Raw genomic sequence first — 11,883 nt, forward strand, 5'->3', positions numbered from 1 at the left:
CAAACAGGAATACGGAATTGATTATGATGAGACATTCGCTCCCGTGGCCAAGAAGAAAACTGTTCGTACTCTTCTGGCAATATCTTCCGTTTGCTCTTGGCCACTTGCTCAGATGAATGTGAAAAATGCTTTTCTTCATAGAGATCTCCAAGAAATACTATATTTGAAACCTCCTCCTGGTTCTTTAATCCCTGACAATAAGGTATGTCGCCTAAAGAAAGCCCTGTATGGCCTCAAACAGGCACCTTGGGCGTGGTTCCAATGCTTTCACGATATTGTTACAGGTGCTGGCTTTTACTCAAAGTATTCATGACCCATTCTTATTTTTGTGCACTACTGCTCGCAGAATTGTCATTGTTCTCGTCTATGTTGATGACCTACTTCTGACTGGTAGCGATGCTACTAGCATCTCGGCTTTAAAGGAAGTTCTACAATCATCCTTCAAGAAGAAAGACCTCGACCATCTAACATACTTTTTTGGGCTCGAAATTTCACGTTTTAAACTTGGGATCCTGGTAAGCCAGCGTAAATATACCAAGGATCTTCTTGCCTTGGCATCATTGACGGATCAGAAGACAGTTCAGACTCCCTTAGAACTTAACGTTCAATATGGCTGTAACGATGGTGATCTCCTTACACAACCCGACTTATACCGCCGTTTGGTTGGGAGTCTGGTTTACTTAACTATGACTAGCCCTGATATTGCCTACGCTGTCCAAGTCGTCAGTCAGTTTGTTTCTGCTCCTCGGACTCTTCATATGATTACGGTGTTGCGTATCCTACAGTACCTACGTGGAACTTTAGATCGATTACTGTTCTTCTCCTCCACGGCAACTCTGGACCTTCGTGCTTATTAGGATGCTGATTGGGCCGGTTGCGCTCTCACACGAAGATCTACCATTGGCTATTGTGTTTTTCTCGGCACTTCTCTCATCTCTTGGAAGTGTAAAAAGCAGGCCACTGTTTCCAAATCAAGCACAGAAGCCGAGTATCGGGCGATGTCCGCTGCGTGTAGTGAGCTTGTCTGGTTACGTGGACTTCTTTCCGACTTGGGCATTCCTCTGCAGAATCCTACTCCACTCCATGTCGATAATCTAAGTGTCATTTAGATTGCCTCTAACCCGGTTTTTCATGAACGGACGAAGCATATTGAAGTTGACTGTCACTTTATCCGCGAGAAATTTCAGTCTAGGCTCATTTCTCTTCCACATGTTGCATCCCATGATTAGATTGCCGACATTCTCACCAAGTCCCTCACTTTTGCACGTCACTCATTTCTAGTTGCCAAACTATTACCTGTCGATGACCAGCATTAGTTTGAGGGGGGATGTTAGACAGGCTCACATGCCTTGTATACCTTATATACCTTGTATAACTAGTATACCTTGTATAGTTCATTTCCATAGGTAGAGGATTTTGATTTTATTATTTTCCTTGTATAGATGATTGTAATCTCTATATATTCAACCCCTTTGGGTTGTCTCAAATACAGAAAATCTTTCAGCTCCTCTTTGTTTTCAAGTTCAAAGCCACATTTCAAAGGGATGAGTTGTTGGACTCTTGTTCTCACTTTGTCCCGAGTGTCAGCACAAGGAGGTGAGCGGAGAGTGAGCTTTATCTTTGCTAAGACTGCCTAATGACACTTTGCATTGTCCTTGGATAGTGAGCTGGGAGTAAGAACCATGAACCTGCACTGGCCAGATCGTTAGCGCAGATTGTGCCAATGATGGTCTTGCATTGACCTAGGTCACCACATGACATGAACTTGCACTGGCTTGGAGATGAGTGTCGATCGTTCCGCACTGGCTGAGTATGGTTAGTGCGGGTTGAACTTACTAATATTTTGATGCCAAATCGAAGAAAACCTTAAAACAAAAGAGAACAATTATAAATCCGGATTTGAATCTAAATCATAGGATTCAAATCATTGAATTGTAGGATTCATCTAGATAAAAGAGATTCAAGATGGGATTCAAATCATTCTGCTTAAGTTCAGCTCAAATCATTAGTTGTAATTCAACTATGTTCACAAGTGATTGATTTGTTTAGCCAAGTAAGCATGAAAAAATAACAATAACAATTTCTAGTTCCTGTAATGAAGAGAGTGGCCCTTAAATTGCAGTCAGGTCTCTTTTTAGTCCAACTTAAATCTAGTGGACTTGCAATTTGGAGCCTAATCCATCATAAGTAGAACTTAGTTTTTCTACTTAGACCAATAATTGCCAATTCCATATAATGGTGCATCCAAATGCTATTGAAGTATATCACCATAAAACATCTTACTAAAATTTAGGCTTGGGATAGTTAAGAGGTCTAAAGAAACTGACAGTTCCATAGAAAATTGATAGGACAGTCATGATAAGGGTCATCTTGAACTTCGAAATTGGTTCCCACGAATCTTGAATTGCTAAAAAAAATACCTGTACTTGCTCTTTGGGCTTGATATTCATTTATGATAATGTGGGCGGGACATGCATTTCTGATAGTGTAGTTTGTGAATTTGACGTAAGAATAGTCTCCACTAGTTTTGAAACTCTAGTAATTGCTTCTTCAGGGAAATCTTCAATTGAAAGATTTTGATATAAAAAAAGCAGCAGGTGGGGTCTCTAGGAGAGCCGTTCAGAGGACTTTCCAGGCTATTGTAACCGAAAATTTCCTTGAAATCCATCTCTTTTGGGCTGGGAAAGGGACTTGCTGTATACCTAATCAAGGTACTTTTGGTCCATCCATTTCAGCCATCAGTGTCACTCCAGGTAATATATCCAGGACTGAAAATTAGAATTAAATTCTGCAAATTTCTAACTGTTTGATACTAACAGATGAATATCCATATCCTTTTTTTTTTTTTTTCTTTTTAGATTTCATACCGACTGTTACTATTAGAAGTCCGCCAGGTTGGGGAAAGAAAAGCAAGACTGGTTTGATCATTGGGATTGTAGTTGGTGTTGCCGCTCTGAGCTTTATATCCATTTTTGCAGTTTTTATCTGGAGACGCAGGAGAAGGGGTATTGATGAAGATGAAGGTAGTGCCAATATTGCTAAATTAGGGTGCATTTGGATGCTCAACTGAAGTGGATTGTAATTCATTCAAATCATTGCAGAGGAATGACCAAAGTTGGGGGTCATGCCGTAATTGCAATTCCATGTATACCAACTTGAAATGGTTGCAATTGGAATCTTGAGACTAACCATACTTGGTCACTTTCTGTTTTATTGAAATGGATTATTACAATTCAATTTGACTGAGCATCCAAACACAACCTAATCGATATGCATTGAAACTCCAACGCAGACACTTGTAACTCAATTGGCGGAATATAGTCTTCCGTCTCAAACAGGAGAAATTACAATTTTGTTCCAAAAAAACTTCTTGTGGTCAATTGGCTTTCTTAGGCTATATTTAGATGTCCAGGAGGGCAGGATTCCATTCCACCCAGGTCGATATCCGCAACATTTCAAACATGACCTGAAACATCCTAGATATTGACTTGGGGCAGAAAAAGTGGACAATTGCTACTCTCTATACTGGAGTTCCCATTTTCTCTGTTGTCTTGAACACTCAACAGAATTGATGAACATCTGGTTTGCCAAAATATCCATTGTGATTGTGATTTAGGGTACATCCAAACACACCCTTAGGATGTGCTTGGATGCGCAATTGAATCATATTGCAATAATTAGTTCAGTGGACTGGAAATGGAAAAATTATAAAATATTCATATTAATGGAATATTATTGAAATTGCAATACATTAATTTTGAGGTTGGACTTGAAAGGAGAGCAACTGATTGTCGTTACGGTCTGGTTATTTCATCAGGACTCAACTGAATGCTCACAATTCAATTGGTTGTGCATGCAAACACTGCCATACAATTTTGTTTTTAGTGAAGCCCATGTTCAAAAATAGAGATTGTGCATGCATTGATTAAGTAGATAATATGATCCAAACCTTCCTTCGTATTTGAATTTGCAGAGTGTCTAATCATGGCTGCCAAAGCAAATAGTTTCAGTTATTCTGAACTAAGGGCTGCAACAGAGGACTTCAGTCCAGCAAATAAGTTGGGAGAGGGAGGATTTGGGCCCGTTTATAAGGTACCTCTTTGTGTTTGATCTGAAATAAAAAAGAAATGGAAATTTAAGAACTAAGGATATGTTTGGAAGTTTCCACTTTTGTCAGTAAAACGGGTTCGGCTCAAATCTCAAATGAGAAAAGAACGGGTTTGTAATTCTAGAACATTATTATCTCACTTGGTTTGGGTTGAGAAAATGGAAACAGATTCCAATTTGTGGGGACATCCAAACAGGCCTTTAATTATGCACTCTTGATAATTTGATAATGGACAACAACGCATGCATGCATATGACACACCTAGAAACGTACAAAGATTAGCCGGCATAGTGGGTGCATGGATGAAGGAAGAAGATTACTGTTTTCTCCTAATCCTTGAATTCATAAGCAGAGTGAATCTCTAAAATGAGAAATAAATTTGACATTATTGAATGAAAAGTGCTGTCGTTAACATACTTGATGGCCTCATTTAAGCAAAAGAAGCCCTAGACTCCTACTACAACTCAAACTAGGAAACTTTTCTGAAATTAGTAAAAATTACTAAAAAGCAGTAAAGACATATAATCCTACCCAAACTCATAAACAACCCTTAGGTGATTAAGCAAAGACTTTGGACCTCAATCAGACTCTTAAAACCCTACAAAAAGCGAAAAAAGGAACGAACTTAAAATAGTAAGTTTTGAACTAAACATAATTTTGACTCAGAAAACTGTCATTTGTTTAGAAATCCTTGAGGCCAACATAACTCCATCAATTTCCATGTCGTAGGGCTCATCAATAGCTTTCCAATGCATATATATGAGCAAATCTGATAACTTGTCACAAAGATATGACTGTCAGAAGCTATAGTTCTCATTTAGGTCATTTTTACCCAATCAGGGCTCTTCTAGCCCAAATTCATGCGAGCCTGGTGCTCCATTGAGTCATTCATGACCCATTCTACATCATCCGTCCATCCATGCATATAGATGCATAGGTAACTTGAGTATTCATTTATTTAATATTGATTCATTGTGTTTTTATAGGGAACACTCTCAGATGGACAGGTAATAGCAGTGAAACAACTCTCGGTAGCATCTCATCAAGGAAAGAATCAGTTCATAACAGAGATTGCTACCATATCTGCAGTGCAGCACCGGAATCTCGTGAGTTTGTATGGATGCTGCATCGAGGGAGATAAGCGGCTTCTGGTTTACGAGTATCTTGAAAACAAGAGCCTTGATCAGGCACTCTTCGGTATGGGACCATATTCTTGTAATGACCTATCATAGAGTAGGGTGTGGAATCCTACCACACACACACATGCCAATGTGGCGTGTATGTAACAGATCCAGGCCATCTATTTAGTGGGTCTCACCATGGATGGGCCATTGCCCAAATCTAGGCCATCCATTCATAAGGTGTTCCACATTTGTATGAAATAAATGGACAGTTAAGAACCACATTTGTCATGCACTAGTTATCTCCCTGATGATGATCATACCAGCATGATATTTGGGCCATGGCGTATGAAAGGTGGGCCTCACCTGATAAACAACATTGTTCACGCACACACATGATCATTAGCAATTTCATTTCCTCGCAGGAAAGAGCAACTTGAATCTAAACTGGGCCACCCGCTATGAGATATGCTTGGGTACAGCCAGAGGTCTTGCTTATCTGCACGAAGAATCGAGGCTCCGGATTGTACATAGAGATGTCAAGGCCAGTAATATTCTACTTGACTCTGACCTTGTCCCCAAGATTTCAGATTTTGGTTTGGCCAAGCTATACGATGATAAGAAGACCCACATTAGCACACGGGTCGCAGGGACAATGTAAGAGCCACTTGATCATCTTCATTCACCTATCTTACTTAGAGGGTTGATTGGACATTTGATTAAACTAAATTGCTACAATCTAGTTGATGAGAAATCACCGAAGTGGGTGGCCATTTTGATCAATGTGATGAGCAAACCATAGTTCAAAAACCCAAGAACTCGATTCGACTATTTCCGGTTGGGTCGGGTCGACTCAAAAGGCTCAAACGATTCTTAAATTGACTCAATTGGTATAATATATAATTGAAGGAAACAAGTGGTGTGAACAAAGATTTGAACTTATTATATATATAAATTTATCCACAAAAAAGGCTCAGTTGTTGCTTGTGTAACATGTTTAAACACACTGATGCAAGTTTGATTCTTAGAGAGTCGGCTGGAAGTCTCGTCCAGTTGAGTCTACTCAGCTACATTTCGATTCAAGTCAACAGTTTTAAAACTATGGACTAAAAACAATTTGCAACTATATGCATTTCAAGGGCTATTACCCCATTTTGAAAGGAGTGAGTCCAACCCCACTTTGGTCATTGTCACTTTAGGGTGCATGGATACACAATCAACTTGCAATTATTAGTCCAGAATATAGTTCAAAAACTCAAAAAATACACTACTTGTTATCCGAATGGGTCGGTTCGACTCAAAGTATTGCCCGAGTCTTTGTTCAACTTGACTCGATATTTAAGAAATGGCTTAAGTGATATTCAGAGTAATAGCAGATATAACTAAACCTGGGAAAAATAGTCTCAACACAGCGCTTGTGCATTGGTGGATGGGTTCAATTCACTTCCTTTCGGTCATGAATCTCCTCACATTCCCCTTTATTGAAAACAATACACTCGCCACCTGCGACTTGGTTTGAGTCATGCCCCATCAAATTGATTGAGTAGGTGAGCAGACTCAAGGAGTCTTGCTAAGTCGGAACCAACTCACATTCATGAGTGATTTTTCATGTGAGTCAGCTGAAATCTTGTTGAGTCAAGTTGACTCAGCCAAGTAAAGCTGAGTCACTGAGTTTTAGAACTATGGTCCAAAAAGGTGGAGAAATAAAATTTTGATAGCCTTCTTATGAGTACCAGGAAAAATCATTATTTCTTTCTATTATTCATCTTGATTAAACCGAAGGTTTGCAATTCAATTCACAATGCACCCAACGGTCTTATTAAATCTATTGTTTACATTCACCTGTGGGCCCATTTGGATGCTCAATTGGACTAAATTGCAAGAATCAGTTGTTAAGAAATGATCGAAGTGGGGTGACTATTTTTATCAATATGATGATAAAACACCAAATTGTAATTCCATGGTTAGAACTGAAACAATTGTAGTTCTGGTTACGGGGCTAGTGTCTCATTATGAATGGGGTAGGGGGAGCCCCACTTTGATCATTTGCACTTCAGGGTGTGTTTCGATGCACTATCAAACCTGATTGCTATTATTAGTCCAAACACGTATTTAAAAAAATTTAATCTCCTTACTGTGAATACTTGTCAAACATCATTAGTTCATTTCATTCCTCTTGACTAAATTGAATTTGCACAATTGATTTCAATAATGCATTCAAAAACCATCTTACTGATCAAATCATTGCAATCTAATTCAATTGAGCATCCAAACACATCCTAATTTTCTAATTATGAGGTTTTTATATGGAAATAACCTTGAGCTTCTTGAATTCTTGAAGTGGGTATCTTGCACCAGAGTATGCCATGCGTGGGCATCTGACAGAAAAGGCTGATGTGTTCGGATTTGGGGTTCTCGCACTTGAGATTCTTAGCGGAAGGCCCAATGCAGATACAAGCTTGGATCAAGATAAGATATATCTTCTTGAATGGGTATGACATTTTAATTACCTTATATTAATCAGAATCCATAGGAAGGTTATTTAATTCTTCAATTAGGATTTAGGTGTTGTGGGAACATAATTCGAACATGCACTTGTGGTTTATCAAGATTCTTCATCTTGCTTGCAGTTTCCATGTTCCAGTGATTATGCTTCATTGTTTATGAATCAAATTAATGATCATCGAGGGTGCGTTTGGAAGCACTTCTGATTTGAATAGCTTATTTTTTTTTAAATCCGAAGAATAAATTCAACTAGCAATTATGAGACTAATAAAGCGGAAATAACTAAATTGTATTTCCTTGGCATTTGTATTGGAAGTCTGGGAGCCAAATTACAGTTGTGTTACTTTTGAGTTGGACAACTAAGAATTGTAATTGCAATTTGAGTATTTCCTGGCTGTGGACTCGGCTAGGAAACCTCATTCACTTCTGTCATTTTGTCGTCTTGGTTAAATTGAAGGTCTGCAATTCCATTTGCTTGTGCATCCAAACGCAACCTTAAAGGAATGGCAACTTACCAATCTGTGAAACACAAGCATCCTACACGTGCCAACATGGGACACATATGCAAGATATGAGTCATCGATCAAGTGGGTTCCGGGGAAAATGTTTCCTAGGCCAAAAATCAGGATGGCACACTCGAGGTCAACTATATTCTATAAAATTTATGAATGGAGAGCCAATGGTTTAAATCAAATGTACAAATGACCTGCCTAATCGGTGGACCACCCCGATTTTCAGGCTAGGGTCAAGCAGGACCTGGCTAATGAACATCCTAGGTCTCACACACATATGTACATTGGCACATCTGGGATGTTTCTATTACATGTTTGCAGACGAACATCGACAAAGTAGGATTCCTTCAATCACAAAATAATGAATTTTGTTGATAATTTGTTCTACTAAATGATCACTGGCTAGCTTTCGATACAGATTTATGGATGTTAAATCGATATGTTTATACTTTCATCAATGTGTTACTAATAAGTTACAATTCTATAATTTCTCAGGCTTGGAATCTACATGAAGCTAACTGTCCATTTGAATTGATCGATCCAACACTGCCCGAATTCAACGAAGGAGAAGCACTACGAATGATTGGTGTAGCTCTTATGTGCACTCAAACATCACCAATGCTAAGGCCATCCATGTCCCATGTGGTAGCCATGCTATCAGGCCACATCGAAGTAAGCAGTGTCATATCGCGGCCTGGCTACTTAACAGAGTGGCAATTCAATGACTTAAACAGCTTTAGGACTGATGATATGTTGAGAGAGTCCATTGGAAGAACCATGAACAGTCAATGTGGCACATCATCTAATTCGAACACGTCCATTCATGTGGAAGTCTCGCCTCTTCCCACACAGCTGATGTTGCAAGAGATCGTTGGAGAAGGAGAGTTGTGATCGACTTCTAAGCTGTCCATGAATGCACAAATACATATGAACATGGGTACATATGTAGATAAATACATACTGTGATGGATGCATGTATGTATACCATATAAATGGATTTCATGTAGAAATCTCAATCGTTTGTATTTGGGATGTTATTGGAGAGTTATTTGAAACTCCTGCTGTATGTGACACTTGATACACAGGCGCTCAGAAATTGTATAAGTGGTGCAAATGAAGTCAAATTAAACTGACTAGATTGTGGAAGTCTACGTCGTTGAGTCGAAATCCCAATATTAGATTTGATATACAATCGAAACCTCTCATTTGTGGACACTTGTTTGTTGAAATAGGACCATGAACAATCCAAACCTCTCAATTAAGTGCAATTTTTAGGTCATGTGTTAGATGTGTACCCTCAAAAAGTCAATCATTCATGTATTGTTTTACTTATGATCATTTTGTTAAATGGAATATTCTTTGGCTCTTCATGAGTAATTGCATGTGGAACTCTCAATGGGAAAAAAATAAAGTAGACACAATGGCCATCATTGCTTAGAGATACTTGTGTATGTATGGTTCTTGTATACCCCAGATATCATTACCACTTCATTGGATTTGGATGACTTGAGGTTAGGTTTGTAGATATCTTGTGTGTGGAACCACAGAAGTTTTGGATCAAGCTTATATTTGTGTTTTCCCTTCATCCATGTCTGTATGATCTTATGAACAGGTTGGATGATAAATAAACATCACTTTGGGGCCTAAAAGGGTTTCAACGGTGGAAATCATTATCGCCACTGTTTCCTGTGGTATGATCTACTTGATCTTTGGATATGCTTTAATTTTGGTGTCAACCTCGTAAATTTGATGGAAAAATGGATGGATGGAGTAGAAAGACCACATGCATTCAAGGTGGGCCCAACTGAGTTTACTGGCAACCCCAACACAACGGATTTACAGGTTACAGGATTCTGTGGGGCCACCGTGATTTATATATTTTATCCATGCCGTCCATACATTTTATTGTAGTACACGAGCATAAAATTAAAACATATCCATAAGCTCAACTGGACCAACTTCACAAGAACAAATAAGATAATGATTTCCACCGTTCAAACCTTCTTAGAGCCAACTCCCATCAAAGCTGTTCATAAGATCACACAGACTTGGATTTAAGTGAAAATACAAATTTCAGTTTGATCCAGTTGTTTTCACTTAACATGCGGGTTAATTCTAGGTTTGGGTTGTTTGAAGCGTGGATTTGCTAGTAACCTTGCATAGCCAGTGGCAAGTGATCAGTGCTATGTGAGCTCCAACATGATGTATGTGTTTCATACATGCTATCTATCCATTTTTTCAAATCATTTTATGATATGAGTATAAAAATAAAGTATATTTAAATATCAAGTGGACCACATCATATGAAAAAGTGTTGATTGTACGCTCACCATTAATAACTTATTGAAGACTACAAAAGTTTTAGATAAAGATGATATTTGATTTTTCCTACTTTACATGAAATTGGAAGGACCGTGCTATGCATCATCGGATATGATGAATTATAGGGCGTATGTTGTTGGGATGCAATTGCTGCTGTAGGATGCTAAGGTCTTCCTCTCCTTACACCCTTAAGAGAAGTTCTGATGGGATTGCTACTTCTGGGGTGAGGAGTTTGAAACCCATTAAAAACTCTTCTCCCCAAGTCTCCACCCGAATTCAAACTGTGTGCGTGTCACGGTTGTAGCACTTCATCCCTTACATGAATTTCTAGATGTATCACAACTCAGTGGGGCCCACTGGTACACCTGATCATATTATCCAACTCTTAGGATAATCCAGACCATTGATCAATAAGTCCCACCTTATAGGATCCTTACACTCTCCTCATCCATGTCTTTATGACTTAACCAACAGATCGGATGTCAAATAAGCATCACAGTGGGCCCCAGGAGGATTTTAATGGTGGACATTCAATCACTATTGTTTTCCCATGGTGTGGTCCACTTGAGATTTAGATTTACCTCATTTTTATTTTTTTTTAATTTTTGGATCAAGCCCTAAAGCGATCTAGAAAAATGAATGGACCGCATTGATAAAACACATACATCATGGTGAAGCCCACGGAGCACCGATCAGTGGTTAGACCACGCCCGATTGCTTGTGTGTTGCCGGCGATTGGGTTTCCTGTAAAACCTAACATGCGGGTCCTGGCTATTTTCGCCGTTTGGGCGTCACTTTCACCTCCTCTTCCACTGCCCCATAAATGAATTAAAAAAATTGGATTTTTTCATATTTGCCCGCTGCTTTTAAAGGCTTTTAATACAGGCCATGAACCGAAAAAAACTTCAATTTTTAAACTGTTTCACAGCTATACTTTAAACCGCATGCTGTTTGTTACCTATGCGAATGAATTTTTGTAATTTTGAAACGGGGAACTATCCTTCTTTGCTGCCCTTACCAAAAACTCCGAATTAGCATGACAACCTAACCCCGACCTTAAGTGGGGCCCACCTTGATGTGTGTTAGAAATCCACCCTGTTCATCTGTTTTTCAAGCTCATTTTAGGCATTGGGCAAAAAATTCAGGCAAATATAAAGCTCAAAGTGGTGCCTACTAGAGTTGTACACGAGTCGAGTCAGCTCGTTAGCTTGGTCGGATCGACTCGGAAAAGCTCAACTTGACTCGGATCGAAACTATGTTCGAACCGAGTCGAGACATTTTTTATGGGCTCGGAACAGTTCAAGTCGAGTCCAAG

General features: G+C 39.0%; 1 protein-coding gene across 5 annotated transcripts in view; it reads left to right on the forward strand.

Annotated features, from left to right (window-relative positions):
• The window catches only part of LOC131220889 (probable LRR receptor-like serine/threonine-protein kinase At1g56140), a 45,496-nt gene extending 35,882 nt beyond the window's left edge, over window positions 1-9,614 (forward strand). For all 5 annotated transcript variants that reach the window (XM_058215783.1, XM_058215780.1, XM_058215781.1 and 2 more), the window contains 7 exons: window positions 2,555-2,753; window positions 2,859-3,023; window positions 3,974-4,092; window positions 5,095-5,305; window positions 5,655-5,886; window positions 7,571-7,721; window positions 8,742-9,614. In XM_058215783.1, the coding sequence (XP_058071766.1) occupies window positions 2,555-2,753; window positions 2,859-3,023; window positions 3,974-4,092; window positions 5,095-5,305; window positions 5,655-5,886; window positions 7,571-7,721; window positions 8,742-9,137 (1,473 nt within the window). In that variant the 3' untranslated portion in view covers window positions 9,138-9,614. The remainder of the gene's footprint in view (window positions 1-2,554; window positions 2,754-2,858; window positions 3,024-3,973; window positions 4,093-5,094; window positions 5,306-5,654; window positions 5,887-7,570; window positions 7,722-8,741) is intronic.
• Window positions 9,615-11,883: the final 2,269 nt, after the last annotated feature.

The sequence above is a fragment of the Magnolia sinica genome, chromosome 12, assembly GCF_029962835.1.
Source record: "Magnolia sinica isolate HGM2019 chromosome 12, MsV1, whole genome shotgun sequence".
NCBI classification, from domain to species: domain Eukaryota; kingdom Viridiplantae; phylum Streptophyta; class Magnoliopsida; order Magnoliales; family Magnoliaceae; genus Magnolia; species Magnolia sinica.